The sequence below is a fragment of the Cervus canadensis genome, chromosome 19 (assembly GCF_019320065.1).
Source record: "Cervus canadensis isolate Bull #8, Minnesota chromosome 19, ASM1932006v1, whole genome shotgun sequence".
NCBI lineage: Eukaryota > Metazoa > Chordata > Mammalia > Artiodactyla > Cervidae > Cervus > Cervus canadensis.
The window spans coordinates 34,741,768-34,761,887 of NC_057404.1; the positions used below are offsets into that span (position 1 = coordinate 34,741,768).

The 20,120-nt window shown below is 38.5% G+C and overlaps 1 protein-coding gene across 12 annotated transcripts in view; it reads left to right on the top strand.

Annotated features, from left to right (window-relative positions):
- The window catches only part of BMPR1B (bone morphogenetic protein receptor type 1B), a 421,370-nt gene that overhangs the window by 372,117 nt on the left and 29,133 nt on the right, over positions 1–20,120 (top strand). For 8 of the 12 annotated variants that reach the window (XM_043438643.1, XM_043438642.1, XM_043438645.1 and 5 more), the window contains 2 exons: positions 9,547–9,649; positions 10,167–10,269. In XM_043438643.1, the coding sequence (XP_043294578.1) occupies positions 9,547–9,649; positions 10,167–10,269 (206 nt within the window). The remainder of the gene's footprint in view (positions 1–9,546; positions 9,650–10,166; positions 10,270–20,120) is intronic. The other 4 variants (XM_043438650.1, XM_043438648.1, XM_043438651.1 and 1 more) reach the window with 1 other exon arrangement.

Consider the following 20,120-nt stretch of genomic DNA (forward strand, 5'->3'; position numbering starts at 1 on the left):
AAAAAAAACTGTGGCCAAGGTACCAAGATTCTAAATTTCTAACTAACGGCTAACCTTTGACACTCAAAGGAGCAGAAATATTCACTCTTGGGTAGCAGATATATCCATTTTGCTAACAAGATATTGATTCGGGTTGAGTCTGCTATGAGCTGAGGTCAATCATGTCTGAATCACAAGGCCTTTTTCTGTTCTGTGCTCTAAGACTCAAGAACAGATCCAGGCCTTTCTGCCTTCATCCCTGTAAGCTCTTTTAATCAGATAGTTCTCAGGCTATGGTGGTGGTGGTTTAGTCACTAAGTCGTGTATAATTCCTTTGCGACCCCATGGACTGTAACTTGCCAGGCTCCTCTGCCCATGGAATTTCCCCCAGACAAGAATACTTGAGTAGGTTGCCACTTCCTTCTCCAGGGGAATCTTCCTGACCCAGGGATCAAACCTGGGTCTCCTACATTGCAGGCAGATTCTTTACCATCTGAGCCACCAGGGAAGTCCCTTCTCAGGCTATACCTCTGGTCAAAAATTTTTCCCCAACAAGTTGTGCACTGGTACTTTCTAAAGTTCAATAAAAATGAATTACTGGAAAAATTAATTAAAAATACTTACAGATTACGTTTTTCATTTTTCTATTGTCTGTTAATTAAGTTCAAGGGCTTCCCGGATGGTTCAGCAGTAAAGAATCCACCTATAATGCAGGAAGTGCAGGATACATGGGTTCGATCCCTAGGTCAGAAGGTCCCATGGGGAAGGTCATGGCAACCCACTCCAGTATTCTTACTTGGAGAAGCCCATGGACAGAGGAGCCTGGTGAGCTACTGTCTATAGGGTTGCGAAGAGTTGGACACAATTGAACGACTGAGCATGCATGCATTCATTAAATTCAACAGAGCTGGAGTTACTGTGATACAAATTTCAATTTCTATATTAATGTACTCACAGACCAGTGATAAGCAGTTTTTGAGGGAACATACTTTGAGTAATACTGCACTAAATCTTGCCCTTCTAGGCAAAACAGTTTTAAAGATAAAAGTGTCCTTGCTTAGGGCTTGGATGAAGGCTGGTACCAGGCAGATTGTAGCCAAGCTGGATAGCCTGGGTAGAGCGCATGCTCATTTACACTCCCACATTCCTGTAGAGAATAACCCAGAAAGTAGCCCGAATCAAAAGTGCATCATCCTTTCAGACATTCTGAAATCCCCTGACGATCCAGGGAATCTTCCTAACCAGGGTTTGAACCCACGTATCCTGTTCTGTAGGTGGATTCTTTACTGCTGAGCCGTCTGGGAAGCCCTTGATGGGATAATTCAGAGAACATGCACAAAGTGTAGAGGGTCTTATCCTTTTTTTTATTATTATTTTTTTAACTCTTTATGAGTACTTTTTGGCTTTGATTCCTGTCAGGTGCAGATGTGTCTGCTTCCAAAATCCCTTCCATTTACATGGCCTAATGGCATGTATGTTAGAGGATATAGTGCATATCTATCATGCTGAATAAAGTAGTAGAATAATTTTTTAATATCCATAATTCAAATTAAAAGATGAAATCATCGTCTAACCTCCCTCAATAAAATATTGATCATCTAAATACCTTTCAGTTGTTACTTTGCATTGTTTATCTTTCTTATTCCATTTCTAGATTCTATTCCTAGGACCTCATACTATCCCTGTATGCTTTGAAAACTGCATAGTCTCCTTAATTAACTCTTTGTGTATGACTTCCACCATGTCAGTGTTCTATTTCGTTTTCCTGTCCTAGCAGGCATAATCTCAGTCTTATTTATTTTTTTCTCTATATAATCTGGTCCCACTTTATGTATTCTTCCTAGTTTTACTTGACATGATCTGTGATAATCATTTTTGTCCCTTTCTCACCACCTCCCTCAAGTTCCTCTACTCTCTCATACGAGTCTATCCATTTCTTTTTTTTTTTTTTAATGCTTTTTCAAGGTAATTTTAAATATTTCCTCATTTATTTGACCAAAAATACTCCTACCTTGGCAGTTTTCAGGGTTTGTAGGTATAATAAATCACATTGTATATTTGCATAGATGTACAAATGATTCCAGGCACCTAAATGACAAATTAGGTAAGTCTCTAGCTGTTCCCTGAAGATTCAAAGAGGGCAGAAGGGAAAGCTTAGGGGTTTAGTAGGAAGTGAACAGGGTAAGGCTTTTTACAGCTATACATTGAGAACCATTGAAGATTTTTGAGCAAGAAGGACCATGTAAGATCAGGCGATGTTGTCCAGAGCTCTTCCATATACTTTGTGTTAACCCGGAGCTTCTAAACCTTCTGCCAAATATGATGGTGTGTGCTTTGAGAGATGCTCCTGACCCAGGTCACAGAGGATTTGAAATGAGCACTGTTCTCATTTGTGTGTACATCTTCTGTTCATCCAGTTTATTCCACTGTTGCCCAGACCACCTGAACATTCAGCTTTATGATCTTTTTTTTCCCAGTAGAAGATGTTGAGTTAAAACCATTTCACTTACGAGAATGTTCCTTCTGTGGGACACATCACTTAGTTGGATGAGGATATGGTTTCAAATTCACTTGTGAAATCTTTTATAAGGAATAACTCTGCTTTCGTGTCTCTCATTAATCGTGAATGATACTTAAATGGATCCATTTAGTGTTGGACTTAATAGAAAGGGAACAGTGTTGAGCTCAGTACAGTTATACATAGAGAATCATTGAAGATACTTGAGCAGGAAGGAAGATGTAAGATTTTTCAGGCAGTGCTGTGCGGAATGGGTTAGAGAGGAGAGGGGGTGTCTGGCTAGGAGGCTCTCAGAGTAAGGAAGGTATGTGAGAGGTCTACACAGGACTGCAGGAGTGAGAAGAAAATGAACAAAACGTTAAGTCACCTGGCCTGGCTGCCAGAGGAGGATGTATGGTAGTTACACTCTCTTCGGGATAAAGTAAAAAGACCCCTCTCACATCGGAACTTCATCACTAATGTTGTAACTTCAGGAACTTCAGCTTCCCCCAGTGCTGTGACATCTCAGAGGAGAAGCCAGAAAATGGGATCAGTGACAGTCATACCTATCGTACCATCTTTCCCTCCACCACCATGGGAACACACCCACCTAAGATGATAAGGGGAAACAAACAAACAAAAAAAACCTTAGGATTCCATGACTCTAGTGATGACCTTTGCTCAGCATTCTTCTTTGCCTTCCTGCCAGTCAGTAGAAAGCACTCTAATTAGCTGGTGATTTCTGTCCCTCCTGAAGTGGAATGACTTTGTCTTTCCTAGGATCAGTGCATAGATGTTGAACTCCTTGAAAACAGAGGCTGCATATTCCTCACCCTTGAATCTCAGCATCTGTCTGAGGCATAGCATGCTTAATCTGTCTGTGTTAGTTGCTCAGTCGTGCCTGACTTTGTGACCCCATGAACTGTAGCCCACCAGGCATCTCTGTCCATGAAATTCTCCAGGCAAGAATACTGGAGCGGGTTGCCATTCCCTTCTCCAGGGGATCTTCCCATCCCAGGGATCAAACCCAGGTCTCCTGAACTGCAGACAGATTCATTACCGTCTGAGCCACCAGGGAAGCCAGTATGCTTAATAGTTTGTAAAACTAACTGTAGTTAAGCAGCTTTCAGCTGTTTTAGTTAACTGACTAAACTCTACATGACTTAAACACAACTTGAAGAGTTGTATCTTTATTTACCTATAACAGAAAACTGTATTTATTCCCTTCATTGTGAAATAGATATTTTAGAAGACAGTGTCCTCAAGGATTTACAATTCACCTAAAGTGAGCAGCCTTTCAAGTAGTTTCTGACTGAAACTTAAAAGAATTTTGAAAGAAATTTAAGAATGCTAGTATTTCTTACACCCTGGAAAAAAGTGGAATAAATAAGTTGATTCAATTTGATCAGAATAGATTGATTGGTGTAGAGGACTTGAATTCTTGTGAACAGATGCACTTCAAGTTTTCATTTATTTAATCAGTTTTTGTCAAGGGCAAAATTTTAAACTATTTAATAATTAAATAATATTTGAGTTACTTGGTGATTTTTATTTTATTACTGCTTTTAAAATTTCCTATCACCCTGATTGAGCAGATCAGATAAACTCCTTTTTTTTTTTTTTTAAATTTTTTTTATTAGTTGGAGGCTAATTACTTCACAACATTTCAGTGGGTTTTGTCATACATTGATATGAATCAGCCATAGATTTACGCTTATTCCCCATCCCGATCCCCCCTCCCACCTCCCTCTCCACCCGATTCCTCTGGGTCTTCCCAGTGCACCAGGCCGGAGCACTTGTCTCATGCATCCCACCTGGGCTGGTGATCTGTTTCACCATAGATAGTCTACATGCTGTTCTTTTGAAACATCCCACCCTCACCTTCTCCCACAGAGTTCAAAAGTCTGTTCTGTATTTCTGTGTCTCTTTTTCTGTTTTGCATATAGGGTTATCGTTACCATCTTTCTAAATTCCATATATATGTGTTAGTATGCTGTAATGTTCTTTATCTTTCTGGCTTACTCACTCTGTATAAGGGGCTCCAGTTTCATCCATCTCATTAGGACTGGTTCAAATGAATTCTTTTTGACGGCTGAGTAAAATTCCATGGTGTATATGTACCACAGCTTCCTTATCCATTCATCTGCTGATGGGCATCTAGGTTGCTTCCATGTCCTGGCTATTATAAACAGTGCTGCGATGAACATTGGGGTGCACGTGTCTCTTTCAGATCTGGTTTCCTCAGTGTGTATGCCCAGAAGTGGGATTGCTGGGTCATATGGCAGTTCTATTTCCAGTTTTTTAAGGAATCTCCACACTGTTTTCCATAGTGGCTGTACTAGTTTGCATTCCCACCAACAGTGTAAGAGGGTTCCCTTTTCTCCACAGCCTCTCCAGCATTTATTGCTTGTAGACTTTTGGATAGCAGCCATCCTGACTGGTGTGTACCACTTGCAAAAGAATGAAACTAGAACACTTTCTAACACCATACACAAAAATAAACTCAAAATGGATTAAAGATCTAAATGTAAGACCAGAAACTATAAAACTCCTAGAGGAGAACATAGGCAAAACACTCTCCGACATAAATCACAGCAAGATCCTCTATGACCCACCTCCCAGAATATTGGAAATAAAAGCAAAACTAAACAAATGGGATCTAATGAAACTTAAAAGCTTTTGCACTACAAAAGAAACTATAAGTAAGGTGAAAAGACAGCCGTCAGATTGGGAGAAAATAATAGCAAATGAAGAAACAGACAAAGGATTAATCTCAAAAATATACAAGCAACTCCTGCAGCTCAATTCCAGAAAAATAAATGACCCAATCAAAAAATGGGCCAAAGAACTAAACAGACATTTCTCCAAAGAAGACATACAGATGGCTAACAAACACATGAAAAGGTGCTCAACATCACTCATTATTAGAGAAATGCAGATAAACTCCTTTTTAACTACTACTTTAAAAATTATATTTTATAGTTAAATTGATCTTTATAAAGATCTAAACCAGTTAGAAGAAAATTTCTACTATAGTCCCTTCTCAACTGGGGTGGTTATATTTCTGGACAACTTGGGGTTTATAAGAAAGAAGCATAAGATCTTAGTGGAAGAATAGAGTTAAAGGGACCAAGACTTGCGTAAACCTTATAAACCTTGCCCTCACTCTGCAATGAATGAGTTGGGGTCCAGAAGTGAAAGTCAAAGTGGCTCAGTCATGTCCAACTCTTTGTGACCTCATGGACGCAGCCTATGGAATTCTCCAGGCCAGAATACTGGAGTAGGTAGCCTTTCCCTTCTCCAGGGGGTCTTCCCAACCCAGGGATCCAACCCAGGTCTCCCGCATTGCAGGTGGATTCTGTACCAGCTGAGCCATCACTATTTGTAAATCCATTTGACCCCAAATGAAAACAGGCAGAACTTCCAGGCTCAGCATGCCCAGCCACCTAAGGCGTATCATTTGGTCCCTCCAGGCTTTGAACTAAGTGTATCCCGTTCTTACTTACTGCTAAGTGTCCATGGTCACACTGAAAATCTCCAAGGCAGTCTATCCTCCATGATCTCAAGATGTTCCCGATTTCTTTGCTCTTGAAATACTGGGCATATTCAAGGAAGCATGAACCTGTAGAACTATCCAAGGTTGTAACAGAGGTTTTATTATCACTACTTTGACCTCATATATATAATGTTTACTTTTTCAAATGCTTCGCTTTTTCATGAATTAGCCTTATGTTGAGAGGCATTCAGTACTGATGACTGATAATGTTTATAGGCAACTGTTTGTCAGTTACTTTCCCTGACTTATAACACAGGGACAGAATTTTTGAAATGTCACATCAATTGTCTTTTTTATTGAAGTTTGGTTGATTTACAGTATTACATTAGTTTTCTATAAACAGCATAATTATTTAGTATTTTTATAGATTGTACTGCATTTAAAATTACTATAAAATAATGCCCATATTTCCTCATGCTGTACAAATATATCCTTGTAGCTTATTTACTTTATACATGGTAGTTTGTACCTCTTAATCCCCTGCCTCTATCTTGCCTCTCCTTCCTTTTGAATTGTCTTTTAAAATTCATTATCATTACTGTAATCAAATGATTCATCCTGTGTTCATATATACATCTCACTGCTTTCAATTTTGTATAAAAATTATTTCACCTTTTATTTTTCTCATGATTCTTCATCTCTTGTTATCACTTTCAACACTCTAGGGATGACGGGTAATAATCTATATAAAACATTTGAAAGCTATACTTAAATATGGAAGCAAGCAGCAGAATGTTGAGATAAGCCCATAGTAAAGTCAGATGCCTTGGGTGACATTCAGCAGCCGTCTCTTAGTGGTGGGTGGTTGATCGGCTTTGATTCCAGAGTGCAGTTGTGTTTATATTTGTGCTTGCTTGAGAGTTGAAAGTTCTCAAGTAATTTTTAAGCTTCTGTAATTGTGCTACTGGTTTCCAGTCAATGGCCCTTACTAGCTAGCAATTTCAGTAAAAAGTTTATAAATTATTTTTGTCTTGTTGTCAGTAATATGCCCTTGAGATGGTTCTCTTACCCCCTTGCTTGTCCTCCAGCTAAATATTTCAGTTTGTATCCAAATTTATAACTTATAGGACACCAACTTCTTTCTCTAGGGCCTCTCTCCCTCTCCATCCTCTTTTTAAAATTTATTTTTTATTGAAGTAATGTTGGTTTATAACATTTCATGTTTCAAGTGTACATTTTATTCCTACTTCTGTATACACTATAACATCTCTCCATCAAAAATCTTGTTTCCATCCTCTATTTTTAGCTTCCTCCTCTTCACAGATAAAGGAGTACATTTTTTAACTTGAATTTACTCTTCCTGATGTTTCTTTACATTTACCAGGACATTGTAAAAGTAATATGCCAACAGCTTTACCAGCCTTTTCTTTTTTGATTCTTATAAGTTGCCTCAAATTACATTTCTGTATACTTAGATTTTGACTTAAGGGGACCTCCTGGATAAGGAGAAATTAGTCTTTTTTAGATTTAACATATTATATCAAACTTTTTTAGTTATGCTATGATTTCCTAATATCAGAAGCTTAAAATAGCTTTATTCTTAATTCCTGAATTTTACTTTTGATGAGAAATGCAAGTTACAGAGTGTAAATGTATAGGAAAGGGATAAAAGAAATGTAGAGGAAAGGGATAAAAGAAAAATCACATGGTTATTGTTTGCTTATATTGTTTAAGGTAAATTTCTAAGGGATGGTTCTTTCATTTATTGCCTTCAGGGTTTACGTGCTTTGGATTTTCATAGTAATTTCAGTACATTAGTTAAAAAAAACCCCAAAAATTTGGAGCATGGGCTGTTCCAAGGCAGTCTTTCTTCTACAGCAGTAGTCATGCATTTGACCTTGGTCTAACAAAGAGATTTGTCATTGGCCATTCCTTGCTGTTCATTAGTGTGTCTGAATTTTGCCTTGCTTGTTCTTGTAAACAGGCATTTTGGATCACTTGAGGCTTATAAACCAAGTAAACAATTCTAAGAGTTTTGATGATAACTGAAGTACCAGTGTATGGCAGAATGCTGTCGCCACTAACACAGAATAGACCAACACACAAATCATGCTCAGAGCTTTCTTCCTCTGACTTTTTAGGTCTATGTAGTCACATCTGTGTTGGACACTGACCATGGATATACATCTTTCTCTCATGAGAAAGATGGAGATGTAGTTCAGTAGTTTATTTCTTAGCACATGCAGTAGTGGTTTATGACTTACATTGGGAGCCTGTCTGCGTTCATCACCCAAACTTGTGACGTAATGTCTGTTTAAAAATTGTTCTATATATAATAGTCCTTGTTTTTAATTTTTAATCTCTGGAGGGACTTTGGAAAAGCTATGAGAATGAAGCAAGAAGTCCTTGATGCTACACATGATTCTGTATCTGTTTGTTTTGTGACCTTGTATAAGTTTGTGAGACTCTCATAACCTTGATTTACCTATTTGTAAAATAGAAATATTACTTGTCATTATTGATGAGAGGATTAAATGAGATTCTAAGTGAAAGTTCTTTTCAGTGTAGAAAACCAGACAGAAATTAAAAGTATTGTTTCTTTGGCTTTCATAATCATATTAAAAGCCCTTCTTTCTGTTGTCCATCCTTACCCCACACCCAAATTAAGACCGGACTTGTTACCACAAAGCCTGATGTTTTCATTTGCCATCCTGAAAGCAGAGGGCAGGTACTGCGTGGCACAGTCTTAGTCGCCTCACCTGGGCTGTGCTGACCCCAACTCCTGCTTCCCTTAGTCTGTAAACCCCCTGTATGCCTTAGGAAGAGATAAATTCACTTCACTACCTCAGAGCAAGTAGAACCAGAATAAACACTCACCTGCATGGGTTCAAACCCCCTGTTGCGCCTCTCACTAGCTGTATGGCCTTTGAGAAATTACTCAAGATCTCTGAACCTCAGTTTCTTCATATAGAAAGTAAGCATATTACTGCCTTCCCCTTGGAGTGGATTTCTGAAGGTGACATCTGTGAAAGGCCAGAACGAGTGTTTAGTATTTAGTATACATGCTGTTAATTTATATGTTTTATGGAAATGTTGGATCCTTTCTCATGAGTTCTAGACAGAGGATAAAGGACTAAATAGTTTATGATAATTAAATCAACCTTAAAGGAAGTTTTGGGATTCTTTAATTAGATAATGACCTGTTATATGATCTTTGACTTTCTTCTTGTTTGTAATGAAACAAATGATTATTGTTGTTGTTTAGTCTGTTAGTTGTGTCTGACTCTTTTGCAATGCCATGGACTGTAGCCCACCAGGCTCCTCTGTCCATGGGATTTCCCAGGCAAGAATACTGGAGTGGGTTGCCATTTCCTTCTCCAGGGGGTCTTTCTGACTCAAGGATTGGAACCTGAGTCTCCTACATTGACAGGTGAAATCTTTACCACTGATCCACCAGGGAAGTCCAAAACAAGTGATAAACATCTTCATTTCCTTTTACCCTGGACATTCTCTCTCTCTCTCATGCGCGCACACACACACACACACACACTTACTTTGCCTGTTTGATCTTTAGCACAGATGGATATTGTTTCACGATGATAGAAGAAGATGACTCTGGGATGCCTGTGGTCACTTCTGGATGTCTAGGACTAGAAGGCTCAGATTTTCAATGTCGGGTAAGGAAGATACCTTGATTCCACTTTGTAACCTTTTATGGGCAAGATTACAAACAACCAAGTTGCAAGCAAGATAAAGCAGAATTTTTTTGGACTAGTTTGTTTTCAGTAATTTGGACAATAATTAGAAAATTTGCATTGGGTCAGTTCTCCCTTCATTTTGAAATCAAGTAGTCATTTTATTTTTGCTGTTAACTTTTGGCTTAGGGACTCATTAGATCATCTTGCCCAAATTCTGGTTTGGTTAATTGCATTAAGCCAACACTTCTTCCTGAGTTTATACTATACATACTGGTTATGGCAAATATAATAGTAATTTTGTAGAAGTGCAAAAGTTGCAGTAAGAATATACATGATGATTTGAAATAAATTACCTAATATAGCATTTCACCGTGTCTGAATAAAATTATTAGAATTTTAAGTCAGTTCTCTAAAGAGTGTTAATTGGCTAGTTTTAGGTGATATGGCTTTGAAATTTGGGGTAAACCTATTAATAGCTGTCAGGTTTCAATTTCAGGACACTCCCATTCCTCATCAGAGAAGATCCATTGAATGCTGCACAGAACGGAATGAATGTAATAAAGATCTACATCCCACGCTTCCTCCGCTGAAAAGCAGAGGTAAGGAGAGGAAGGCTCACGGGCTGGAAAAGCTTTAGGCATAAAGAGATAAACACTAGAGTTATTCTCTTTTCCAAATGTATCTGCCTGTACTGTTTTCTCACTCCTGGGCCAGAGGGCTGAGACAAGGTGACAATGAAACTGACATTCAGAGATGAATACAGGGAGTTATTGGGAAAATAGTCACATGTGACTTCACTCTTAAGATTTACTTCTTTACCCTGTTCTTACTTCCCTCAGAAAACTAGTGACTAGAGCTTGGAGTGGGTTTCAAGAGGATAGAGGAGGGACAAAGTGTTTTTTGTTTACCCCTAAATGTTATTCAGAAGTTGTGCCTCATTCAAATGCTATTTGGCTACATTTGTTTTAAAAATAAGGACCTTATAAAGCTGCAGTCCCCAACCTTTTTGACACCGGGGTCTGGTGTTTTGGAAGATAATTTTTTTGCAGACTGCACGGGGAGGTGGTTTCAGGATAATTCAAGTGCATTACATTTATTATGCATTTTAATTCTATTATTATTACATCAGCTCCACCTTAGATCATCAGACATTAGATTCCGGAGGCTGGGGACCCTTTTATAAAGGGTTAATTCAGATTATTTGCTTCATGGAATTTCCTTTTACTTATGCTACAGTAACTACCTTTTAGTCAATTCATATATATTGATAAAATGGAGAAAATATCTAGAAAGTTTAGTTCTGAGACATATACATTTAGTGTTGCTCCTTAAAAAAAGACACACACTGCATTCCCAATGACTCTTGGTTAAAAATAGCTCCCATGTTTCCTTTTTTCTTGGTCTCACCACAAAATAAATGATTTGTAATTGTCATAGAGTCCTAAGTCTTAAAAAAGTAGCTTAAGATGATTTATCATCATTGATTTTTATTTCTTAAAAGAATATCTTCCCAACAAAATACAATGACCTTATTGGGTTCTAATGATATTTTATAACATTTGTTCCTATAGCCTAGCTCTGTAAGATTGATTCATAGTAATGCACATCAAAAAGTCACAGGCAGTTTTTTTTTTTTTTAATTTTGCCAGTCAGCATGCTAGGTGTTAGGGATTCATAAATGAATGAAGAAAATTCTCTCTTTCAAGACTAGCACACTAGATTGTGAGAGAGAAACATGGAAATAATTATACTCAGAAAAATCTCAGTAGACACAAAAGAGTGGCTCATTTTGGAGTAGGAGGATGTCAAAAGAGCTGCATAGATGTGATATTTGAGCAAATTTTAAGGATGAACAGAAGTTTGCCAAGTGGGCAAGGCAGAAATAAACAATTTTAAAATGAAAATGGCTAACACAAGAATAATGCTAGTAACTATGACATTAATTCAACCATTTGAGCTTCACAACAATCCTATAGGGTATTTAGGATTATTAGTCCCCATTTAAATATGAGGCTCTTGTAGCACTGAGATGTTAACTAACTTTCCCAAGGTTGCACAGCCTGTGAATAGCAACGACTCTAAACAGAGGCAATGTAATGTTTGTAATATTTGAGAAAGATTTGCAAACTGCAGTCCTGTGAAACAGCATAGCTGGTTGGGAAAAGTCTCCTAATTCAGTTGTTTGACGCCTCGCTGTTCAAAGTGTGCCTGTGGATCAGCAGCACTAGCATCACTTGAAACTCGTTAGAAATGCAGAGGCTCAGGCCTCACTCCAGACTACTAAACCTGCATTTTTAATGAGATTTCCCAAGTGATTTATATGCACATTAAAGTTTGGGCAACACATTCGGTAGAAAAAGACCTATGTGTGGATATGGCTAGCGCCACTGTGTCTCAATGTGTGTATTTGACAACACCTTGTTCAAAGAGAAGTCCACTGATTTCAAACTGCTATAAAATTCTAAATGTTTATTTTGTTTTGTGGTTATTCCATTATGAATCAGTTGCAAAAAGTAGGTGATCTATAGACAGCATTTTGAATAGCACTGATATAGGAGTTGATGTGTTGGGCTTGGGGCCGGAAGGTGGATAGAGAGTGCAAGAAATGAAGATAGATGTGCTAGAATCACTTCCCTCAAGGAGAAAATCCTGACAGTAGGGATTAGGAAAACTGACTTAAATGCTGAAAGGGCTGCAGTTCACATTCTGTCCTGTAGGTGGAACCAGATTCCAGTTAGGACCTGGTAGACAGCGGAGGGCTCTCTGAGGAGGTTGAGCGTTCTAGAGAGCCCAGTGAAAAGGTTTTGGAAGGAAGAGCAGTGGTACTGGGAAGGCAAGTCCTTTGTTCAGGAAAGCAGATGCTGATGTGGCTGGTGGATTATGTGAGAATTATACAAGGTGATAGATTTGAAGGTGCGGAGTTTAGTGGCTTTAAAGGTACTCTTTTGAACTCTGAAGATCCTAGGTAGTGCCTAGGTGAGGTCTGTGTAGATTCCACCTCACTGTTTCTGGTGCAGTCATTTTGCGGTCTAAAAGTCACTGAAGACTATGGTCTGAGTCATGTTTACATAAATATACCATAGAGCTGCTGTTTTTTTGCCTCTACCATATATACATGGGCAGCATTTTCACAGGAAGTGTACTGTATATGTTTACTGAATTCAGTAGTGCCTTGATCAGAAACATTTGCATTGCAGCCTGATGTATATATGTCTACATATAGTTGTATTGGAGACATGTGTATGTATGTTTTGGTATAAAACCCAAAATAAAGAACAGGGGTATTAAAGAGACATGGAACCATCTTATTTTGATATTTTAAATTTTAGCTGCTGTTGTAATACTTAGGACCAACCCTAACTTTTGTGGAGCTGGGGCAATAGTATAAATGGAAAATCATATACCATTTACCTAGTTATTTAAAACTCATAATCCAATAAAGCAGACTGGCAAATAAAATACTTTCTATTAACTGAATTTAACAAGTATATTTTTATAATGGTGAAGAACACCAACCTTGTGTTTAGAATGCTTGAACTACTTAGACTGATTCACTGCAGTGTGGGAGGGGGAGTGATGGGGAGCCCTGCCCTGGAGGAGCAGCTGGACACCGGTTTGTGTCTGTGGTGGGGATACTGTTGGTTCGGAATGCCTGAAGCACTTACCTGGGTCCACACCACTCTGGCAGCCCCCACAGACATTTCTTCAACTGGAGCCAATGTTGTGACTAGACTAGCCCATGTGGTTCTTATTATATAAAATTCACCTCAGCAACCACTGTCAGAGAAATCTGAGAGAAAAGATGTATTATTTGCAGAAACTCGAGGTTACACAACACACCTGAGGGCCACCCAGCAGGGTCACAGGCATGTGGGGTGGGGACCTGGGCTTCTACTTTTATTGGGGTCAAAAGTAGGGTGCCTAGGATTTCATAGATTCACCCTTTATTGGCAAATTGATTAATTAATTTAAATGACTGAGTTATAATTGACATAAAATGTTATATTAGTTTCAGGTGTACAACATCATGACTCGATATTTGTATGTATCGCAAAATCATTACCACAGTGAGTCTAGCTAACATTTGTCACCCTACACAGTTACAAAAATATTGGCAAATTTAAAACATAAGAGTGGGGATGAGGGTATGGGGAAGGAAAAGTGGAGTTATCAAGGTGGTCAGTTATCCCGGGAACTTCGTGGGCAGGGTTACCTGCTTTCTTACTAGTTGTTTTACTAGTAGTTGCATCATGCAGCTGGTAATATGTTTATTTGAGATGTTTGAAATGGATGCCTCAGTAATCAGAAGCTTAATGTTGGGCAAACACCTGGCCGTCTGGTTTATGCTCTGCCCACATGTCTTGCCCCAGCCAACCTCCGTCACCTCTTTGTCAAAGGTTAGGGTAAGTACACCAGTTCTTCAGTCCCCCTTCAAGGAGACAGGGGGCTGTACAGTCCCCAGACACAGGCTTGGGGCCATTTAGGTAGAATTTCAGACTTTGGGGCAATGGTCAGTGTTTTAAATGGAGAGTGGGATGGTACAAATTCGGGATGGACACTTCACTGGGGTTTTGCAAACCCACTGCTCATTGGGAAGAGGTACAGTTGAAGGGAGCTAGAGCTCAGAGCTCAGGCCAGTTTTGTGGGTGAAGGCAGTGGAAATTATCATCATAACCATGATAATCACATTTGCTAATATGAATGGAGTGCTTACTTACCATGGCCCTTTTTGAAGTTGTTGTTGTTGTTGAGTCACCCAGTCATGTCTGACTCTTTGCAGCCCAATGGACTGTGGCAAGCCAGGCCTCCCTGTCCCTTACCATCTCCTAAAATTCACCCAAGTTCGTGTCCATTGTATAGATGATACCATCTAGCCATCTTATCCTCTGATGCCCTCTTTTCCTTCTGCACTCAGTTTTTTCCAGCATCAGGGACTTTTCCAATGAGTAGACTGTTCACATCAGATGACCAAAATACTGGAGTTTCAGCTTCAGCATCAGTCCTTCCAAAAAGTATTCTGGGTTGATTTACCTTAAGATTGACTGGTTTGATCTCCTTGCTGTCCAAGTACTTTTCTGATTACTTTACATATACTAACTAATTTAATCCTTATAACAGCTCAGTGGGGAAGGCACTATTATCATCATCCCCATTTTGCAGACATGCAGCTGAGGAACAGTGAGGTCAAGTACCGTGTGAAGGTTACAGAGCTAGAGTGAGTACTGGAGATGGGAAATGGGCCTTGGACCACATCACCCTGAATCTTCTATAAAAAAGAAAAGGAGAACAAAACCCTGAATGACATTGTCGAAAAAAAAGCTTTTATGTATATAAGAGCTGGAAAGCTCTAAGTAAGTAGTTGGTTGGTTAGCCATATCATGAAATAATCAATAAACAATATGATTACTTCAAAGCCTTCTGTTTATTATGTTTGCTTTGCACAATCAGCATTTTCTTTATTCTAGAATAGGCTTCCCTTGTGGTTCAGCAGGTAAAGAATCTGCCTGCAGTGTCGGAGACCGGGTTCTATCCCTGGGTTGGGAAGATCCCCTGGAGAAGGGAAAGGCTACCCACTCCAGTATTCTGGCCTGGAGAATTCCATGCACTGTATAGTCCATGGGGTCTCAAAGAGTCAGACATGACTGACCGACTTTCACTCACTTCCTTATTCTAGAATATAGAGTTAGAGGGTTGCTCCCTCTGTGTCTTGCACACACACTCTCTCTTCCTTCCTCCTTTCTCTTCTTCCCTATAATTTATCATTTATTGAATCCCATGTAAGTACTGGGCTTTCCCGGTGCCTCAGCAGTTAAAAATCTACCTGCAATGCAGAAGATGCATGCTGGAGACATGGGTTTGATCCTTGGGTGGGGAGGATACCCTGGGGAAGGAAATGGCAACCCATTCTAGTATTCTGGCCTGGAGATTCCATGAAGAGAGGATCCTGGCTGGCTACAGTTCATGGGGTAACAAAGAGTCAGATATGACTGAAGCAACTTAGGATGCATGCATGCATGCACCCCTACACTTAGTACTTCTCTGATCTGTAATAAAGCCTCACCTAAGCCTCTTTAATTATAAATACCTACAAGTAAGTTTGCTGATTAAAAAATAAGCAAGAAAACCTTTTCTATCTATCCAGTTTTTTCACCCCCCCCCCAACTTGGATGCATTTGTTTAGCAGGATATTAGAGATACAAAATCGCATCCAATAAATATTTATCACTGTATATTTAGAACCTTGAAATTTTATTTGTCATCTTCTATTTCAAAAAAAGATGATGAAGGGTGGCCAGAAAGCAGCAGAAATTCTTCTATGAATATTAGTTTTCCTTTGCTTATTTTATTTCAGCACCAGCAACACAGAATACCCTAGGATGATATTCTTTCTCCTGAAGGAAGAATTACAAAAAATAATTAGATCAAATGCAGCACCTTCATCGTAAATGATGAAGTTTGATTCAGGAATCCCAGTAACACTGCAGTTGGTGCTAAGAGGAGGGAGAGAGATATCTGTTTTGATGGACAGGCTTGTAGGGAGAAGTCATGGTGTCTGGCTTCCTGCCTGCAGAATTAGTGATGAAGGGGCACCGCAAGAATGATGTATGCCTACACTCTCAGCATCACATGGTTTGACCAAGATATTGTGAGTAAAATGTTCTCTTGAAATGATATTTAGGCAGGAGAATTGGGTGAGTTTTTTTTTCTCCTCTCAAGTTACTTATTACTTATTTTTGTTTAAATTTTTTTTTTTCAAATGAGCACTTAAAGGAGTGGAAGACTGGTGTTAAAATGAACAGAAGCTTTCCTTTATTAAATGGGATCCTCTAATTTGGGTTTTACAAAACCAAAGTTCATATAATTTTTTGGAATAGGTGTGGGTTTTTGTGTGTTTAAATATGGGAATTATGTATACTGAATGTATACTTCATAGAAAATGTGTCAGAAACACCTTTTTGTTTATTTTGAAATAGGGTAACTTCCAGTGTAGGTTAAGTAACATTATAATACAGGATTTCCTAAGCTCAACTTTACCTTCTGATTTCTTAATCAACTAAAAAACTATTTTGAGCAGTTTACAGATTTGTTTTAACATGCTGTTACTTAGCTTTGGTATTATCAATTATAAATTAAACTCAATAGAGTAACAGGTATTTAGCCAGTGAAACAACTCCCTTATTCTCCACAATACACATAGGTTGAATATATGATAGAATGCAAAGTTGAGTTGCAGAATTCTCCTTCTGACACATGTATTATACTTGCGGTAATATAAACCAGTATGTGAGCCTGAGCTGAATTCCTTGACAAGGAGTAGCCTCAACATTTCTTGAAATGTGCAGCTTTTAACTTTTCTGGAAATTCTGGTTAACTTTGTTTTGGGGGCATATGGAAGGAATTTAGAAATCATTAGTCTTTTTTAATCTGAATATAAAAATTCTTTCTTAACTTCCTTTGTTACCAGGAAATAAAATTCTAAACTTTTTCTGCACGGAAGTAATTAGAATATTATGTCTTTGTTCTTACACTGAATTTATTTCTAGATGTTACCATAAGATGACATACCAATATATGAGGAAAGTAGATTACTTTACAGTATTATCTGTTGACTAAAATCCTCTGACAAGACTATGCTTTTCAGACACTTTTTGCTCTAGTAATAGAAAGATGTCTCCAATTTATCTGTGATTATAACACTGAGAGCACACATAAAGATGTCTTCCAACATGTGTTTCCAAGATTCTTTCTAGCTATTTAGTTTTTTATTTCTTATTGCAATTATGAGCCATATTCTAGCCTTATGAAAACAGTCCTGGCATTTTAAGTAGCTGCAAACCAGTTAATTATCAGAAAGGAGACAAGTAGTGACAATACTATTTTGTTAGGAAACCACTGGTGATTCTTCTTTGCCTCTCAGAGTGAACCAGACTTCCCTGGAGAGTTCTCCGATCTCCTTCCCTGAGCAGTTGGAGTGACAGCCCAGTAGAAACCTGCTGCCCTGGAGAGAATCGGGGGCTCTGTTCTTTTCCTGATAGGTATCTGGCAGTGTTCGCCTTCGGAGACTCAACAGTGACTTGGGTGTTTACATTGTTAATGCTCTGAGCGCAGGTAATGGCAGATTAAAACATGACTGGCATGACCAACAGAAACAAAAGGTTTATTGATAAGGCAATAAATTCATGACAGAAGACCAGGAGGCAGTTGTTGAGGCTATAGGGGCTAGGGTTATTGGGGCAAAGAAAAGGAAAGTAGGAAGGTAATGCTCGCATTTTTTAAAGCAGTGCTTGATGATAAGGAAAAATCCCTTAGATGCTTTCTGGTCTCATGCTCTCATCAATCAGAAATCTGTTAAGATGAGTAATAAATATACTGTCCTTATGGCTCAGAGTATTCTGCATTTACGTGGAAAAGTGAAAGTCGCTGAGGCTTTCTATATTTGTATACTGATAATATGTTGAGCAGTGGAAAAATAACTTCAGAAAGATTGAAGGAATGGAGCCAAAGCAAAAATAACACCCAGTTGTGGATGTGACTGGTGATAGCAGCAAGGTCCGATGCTGTAAAGAGCAATATTGCATAGGAACCTGGAATGTTAGGTTCATGAAGGATTGATGCTTTTGAACTGTGGTGTTGGAGAAGACCCTTGAGAGTCCCTTGGACTGCAAGGAGATCCAACCAGTCCATCCTAAAGAAGATTAATCATGGGTGTTCATTGGAAGGACTGATGTTGAAGCTGAAACTCCAGTACTTTGGCCACCTTATGAGAAGAGCTGACTCATTTGAAAAGACCCTGATGCTGGGAAAGATTGAGGGCAGGAGGAGAAGGGGACGACAGAGGATGAGATGGCTGGATGGCATCACCGACTTGATGGACATGGGTTTGGATAGACTCTGGGAGTTGGTGAGGGACAGGGAAGCCTGGCGTGCTGTGGTTCATGGGGTTGCAATGAGTCGGACATGACTGAGCGACTGAACTGAACTGAATATGTTGTGCTTATGTAGTTAGTTCTTCTAGTTCTGATAGAGTATCCAGGGACCTGTATGATTTTCTGCAGAATCAGGCCTTTTGCTTTCTTGTCCTTAAAACTGGAAATAGATTTTAAGTTGTTTCCAGCGCCATTATTTGCTCCATGCCGTTTGTACACCTGCATTGTCAGTTGCTCTCTCACTGGAATGGGAACTCTCTAAAGGGCATGTTGGAGTCCTTTATCCTTACCGGTTTTCTATAAGACTGAAATTACTTCAAAATAACTAAGATATATGTTCACATTGTTAAAAAAAAAAAAAAAAGAAACTGTTACAATCTTTTTAAAAGGATATTTTGACAATGTATTTGACAAACTTAAAATATATATCCTTCAACCTAATAATTGTACTTTTTAGAATCAAGAATAGGAAAATAATCATTGACATGTGCAATGATGTATGTATAAGAATGTTCATCACAGAATTTTATGTGTCACAGCAAAGATGTATTATAACAAAATCTTCCCAATCTTCTAGATATACAGCATCAGAAGACTGACTTTCTAATTAGGATGTGTCTGTATGTATACCATGTAGTCTTTGAAACTCATGTTGCAGAAAAGACTATTGTTTTAGAAAATGTCTACAGTATTGTAAGTGAAAACAATCTAGTTACAAGGTAATTATGATTTCCCCCCCGTTTTTTATGTGGTGAAATACACAGAACAGAAAGTTTTCCATCTTAATCACTTAGGTATACAGTCCATTGATGTTAAATATATTTATAATGTTGTGCAACCATCACCACCATCCATTTATATAGCTCTGTTTATCTTGTAGAACCAAAACTCTTACCCATTAAGCTTTAGTTTTCCCAAACTCTCTTCCCTCCTAACCCTTGACAGCCACCATTCTGTCGTTATGATTTTGACTTCTCTAAGTATCTCATATAAGTAGAGTGTTCATCTTTTTGTGACTGGCTTATTTCACTTAGCCTAATGTCCTCTAGGTTCATTCATGTTGCTAGCATCTGTCAGGAACACCTTCCTTTTTAAGACTGAACTACATCTTATGTAATATACCACATTTTGCTTATCCATTCGTGTGTCAGTGGACACAGTTTACTTCCATGTTTTAGCTGTTGAGAATAATACAGCTGTGGGTTTATAATGCTTTTTTGTGAACTATTTTGCTCATGAAATTTTTTTGTTTGTTGAAATGAGACTGGAAAGACATATAGTAAAATGTTAGTAGTAGTGAGGTGTAAGTAGTGAGGTGATGGCAATTTTATTTATTTCAGTTAATTCGTGCTATTCAGTTTTTCTTCAGGGAATGTATAATGCTTTTGAATGAAAAAGAAAGTTACAACGAGTGGAATGAGGTCCCAACCAGAATGTTCAGATAGCCGTACAATGAAAAGTGCACAGCACGGTTAGAAAGCATCTCGTTTGTAGGTAACCAAAGACATAAATTACAACACATG